This window comes from Lactuca serriola, chromosome 6, assembly GCF_051521515.1.
Source record: "Lactuca serriola cultivar US96UC23 chromosome 6, Lser_US96UC23_V15, whole genome shotgun sequence".
Lineage (NCBI taxonomy): Eukaryota > Viridiplantae > Streptophyta > Magnoliopsida > Asterales > Asteraceae > Lactuca > Lactuca serriola.
In genome coordinates, this window is record NC_136413.1 from 71813699 (window position 1) to 71818026 (window position 4328).

At 29.3% G+C, this 4328-nt stretch overlaps 1 protein-coding gene across 1 annotated transcript; it reads right to left on the reverse strand.

The window, feature by feature from the left end:
- Positions 1-281: 281 nt before the first annotated feature.
- On the reverse strand, positions 282-818 carry LOC145059881 (uncharacterized). The gene has a single exon (XM_079007648.1). The coding sequence runs from the start codon at positions 816-818 to the stop codon at positions 282-284; it is 537 nt and encodes a 178-aa protein (XP_078863774.1).
- Positions 819-4328: the final 3510 nt, after the last annotated feature.

The window sequence follows — 4328 nt, forward strand, 5'->3', positions numbered from 1 at the left end:
ATGAGCTGTGGCACCGGAGTCAACATACCAGTCCGGGTTTCCTTGAGTAACATGGAACTGGGAGTGGAAGGCTTGTGCAAGATCGGCATCCGAGTTTGAAGCATTTGAAGCATACGTATGTAGATTGGGACATGAGGATGCGTAGTGACCATTTGTTCCACATAGTGGACAATAGGGGGACGCCTGCCCCCATGGCCCCTACCACCATTAGAAGAAGCACGAGAACCTCCTCCTCTTGAGTAGGATTGTGGACGGCCTCAAGATGTAGTAGAACGAGACTGTTAAGAGACAAAATCAACAAGAGGAATGGTGATGCCATGTATGGACTGAATAAAAATCTCATGACTCTCTGCCTGAGAGAGTAAATCACGAAAAACTGGTGCAGGTTTGGTTGTGCGAATGGCTGTGGAAAATTTTTCAAAAGAAGCACCTAACCCACAAAGGAACCAATGGAGTTTATCCATTTCATCAACCGGCTGCCCTATGGCAGTAAGTTTGTCACACACACTCTTGAACTTTCGACCATATTCAGAGACAAAGGAAGTACCTTTTGACATTTTTCGAAGAGAATCCCGTAGAGAATGGATTCTTTCAACAGAAGAGTTGTTGTAGGCGTTCTCTAGAGCAGTCCTGATGGCACGAGCTGTGGTAAGACCAAGGATTTCAGCCGCTGCCTCCTCTGTGAGAGAAGAGTTGAGAAGAATCACAACTTTTTGATCCAACTCATGCCAAGAAGTATAATTAGGGTTTGGAACGTGCTTATTATCAACGAGAATGGTAGTTGGAGGGGCAATGGAGTCTCCTGTAATGTGAGGCATTAGTATTTGATAGGAAAGAAGAGGGAGCATTTGATTGTGCCATAAGAGATAGTTTGTGGAACACAGCTTGATTGGAATCATGTGGAGAAGCGTGTTCAAGGAGAAGGTTCCATCTTGTGATGTCGACATTGAAGGTACCAGGAAGAAGAAGAGAGAAAGTAGGGTTAACGAGGGAGGACAGAAAAGAATGGTGATATTAGGTTGATACCATATAAGAGGTTATAATTGAAAAACCACACAAAATAACGTGTGTGTGTGTGTGTGTGTTTATGTATTTATATTCAAGATAACAACAAATTATACAAGATATACTCCTATAACAGAGGAGTTGATAAATACAATAATATGAATCCTTAATTATCTAATATTGGTACATTTTTCAAACTTCAATGGTGTAATGAGGAAAAAAAACTATACCTATTTTCTGATTTGTAAAATTTATAATTATAGATGACATAAATGACATGAGCAACTTGTACAACTTAAATATATATATATATATATATATATATATATATATGGTTAGGTTCATTTGAGACCATCTATATTTTGTGAGACCGTGAGACGCATTTTTTTATTTATTTTTATTTATTTTTATTTTTTTCGTTAATTCAAGTTTCGAAAATAATATTTAAAAAAATAATTTTTGGATTTTTCCATTTATTTTGCATTTTAAAATTATTTTTTAGAATATGTACAGTGTAATATTCTATTAGAATATTTCACGTATTTTTAAAAAAAAAATGGAATTTATTTTTATTATTTTTATTTTTTTAGATTAATTCAAGTTCCGAAAATAATATTTAAAAAAGAATTTTTAGATTTTTCCATTTATTCTGTATTTTAAAATTATTTTTTAGAATATGTCAATGTAATATTCTATTAGAATATTTCACGTATTTTTTCAAAAAAATGGAATTTATTTTTATTTTTTTATTTTTTTTAGTTAATTCAAGTTCCAAAAATAATATTTAAAAAAAGAATTTTTAGATTTTTCCATTTATTCTGCATTTTAAAATTATTTTTTAGAATATGTCAGTGTAATATTCTATTAGAATATTTCATGTATTTTTCAAAAAAACGGATTTTTTTTTATTTTTATTTTATTTTTTTTAGTTAATTCAAGTTCCGAAAATAATATTTAAAAAAAGAATTTTTGGATTTTTCCATTTATTTTGCATTTTAAAATTATTTTTAGATTTGGTCTCACGGTCTCACAAAATTAAAATGGTCTCAAATGAACCTGAACCTATATATATATATATATATATATATATATATATATATATATATATATATATATATATATATCAAAACAATACTTTTTAGAAGAACATACGGTGTACAAACAATCAATGCATGTTTTGTGAATTCAGTGGTTTGTACACCGTAGGTTCTTCTAAAACCTATCGTTCCCTCTTTTTTTGTTTTTTTTTTTTTAAATAAATTGCATTATATTGATGTTTTATACAACATACAAAGAAGAAACATTTTTTTTACGAAAATCGTAAGTTCCTAAGAAATCTGCAGTGTACAAGTATTTAATGCATATATTTTGTGTATTGAACACTTATACACTGTTGGTTTCTTAGAAACCTAAGATTTTGTTTTTTATTTTTTTATTTTTGCTAAATTAATGATATCTACTTATTATCCTAATAAACAATAATTAAAAAAAAATGTTCAAAATCCATAGATGCACCTTGTTGTTCTTTGGATATTTCATTGAGGAGACTCTCAAGCTTCACATACATACAAACCGAGCAAATCTTGAAAAAAAAATCTAACTCTATTTATTTTGGGAGCGAACAATGTCCTAAAACAACAGCCGGTCAACAAAAGAGTAGCATAAATCCACCATGCTGTAGTCAACTACATGTTGACCGTAGCTACCTTCCCGTTGAAGGTTCTTTAGTGACCTGTGGTTTTAATGACTAATTTTGGTTAAAATGTTATTTTTTTGGGAATATGACTTATTAAGGTAATTAACTTTTCGGTATGTTTACATCTGGATAATTATCTTTTTTTTATACACATCTAGGTAACAAACTTGTTGGAAGTGTTCACATATGACCATTATGACCTGCCATAGCAGGTTAAATTCTAGATGTGAACACTTTCAACAAGTTCGTTACCTAGATGTGTACAAAAAAAATAGTTACCCAAATATGAACAAATCGAAAAGTAAAGTTAAATTACACGAATGGTCCCTGTGGTTGGGGGAATTTGTGTTTTTGGTCCCTAACTTATTTTTTTTAACTTGGATGGTCCCTACTGTTTATTTTTGTTACGCGTTTGGTCACTGTCTTACCTAAAAAGACGATTGTGCCCTTATTAATTTATTTTTTTAATTAATTTTCTTATTTATGCATTTATTTTTTACATATTTAAAAAAAATTAATAGACCTCACATATTTGTATCTCCTCGGATGATCCCTACTGTTTATTTTTTAATTAATTTATTTTTTTAACTCGGATGTTCTCTACTGTTTGTTTTTGTTACGCGTTTGGTCTCTACCTTACCTAAAAAGACTATCAAACGACCCCTAAGATTACCTAAAAGTAAAAATTAAATTATATGAATGATATGTGGGGTATATTAATTTTTTAAATATATAAAAAATAAATACATAAATAAGAAAATTAATTAAAAAATAAATTAATAAGGGCAAAATAGTCTTTTTAGGTAAGACAGAGACCAAACGCGCTACAAAAATAAACAGTAGGGACCATCTAAGTTAAAAAAATAAGTTAGGGACAAAAACACAAATTCCCCCAAACCACTGGGACCATTCGTCTGATTTAATTTTTACTTTTCGTTTTGTTCATATTTAGGTAACTGTTTTTTTTATACACATCTAGGTAACGAACTTGTTGGAAGCGTTCACATTTAGGATTTTACCTGCTATAGCAGGTCATAATGGTCATATGTAAACACTTCCAACAAGTTTGTTAATTAGATGTGTACAAAAAAAAAAAGACAATTACCCAGATATGAACATACCGAAAAATTAATTACCTTAATAAGTTATATTCCCTATTTTCTTTTTTTGGCTAAAAATTAAAAGTAGTTAAGGGATTTCACTAGTTTTGTAATTTAATTTATATAAGTTAACTATACGATATATTTAAATATGAAAAATACTAAAATAAAATTCCACAAAGATTCGATTTAATATTATATCATTTTCGTACAGTCAATACAAAATATTAAATAATATACAAAATATTAAATAATATTTGTGTGGTCTTCGCTCCGACTGTCGTTTGTCAACCAGCTTAAACGATTTAAACGCGAAGGCAGGCTTCAATTCAAGTACACAAAAACCGTGAAAATACATGTGGTCATTTCCGATACTGTACCAACCTCAAGCACGTGATTCATAGGGTCAATTCTTATTATATATATATATATATATATATATATATATATATATATATATATATATATATATATATATATATATATATATATATATATATATATATATATATATATATATATATATA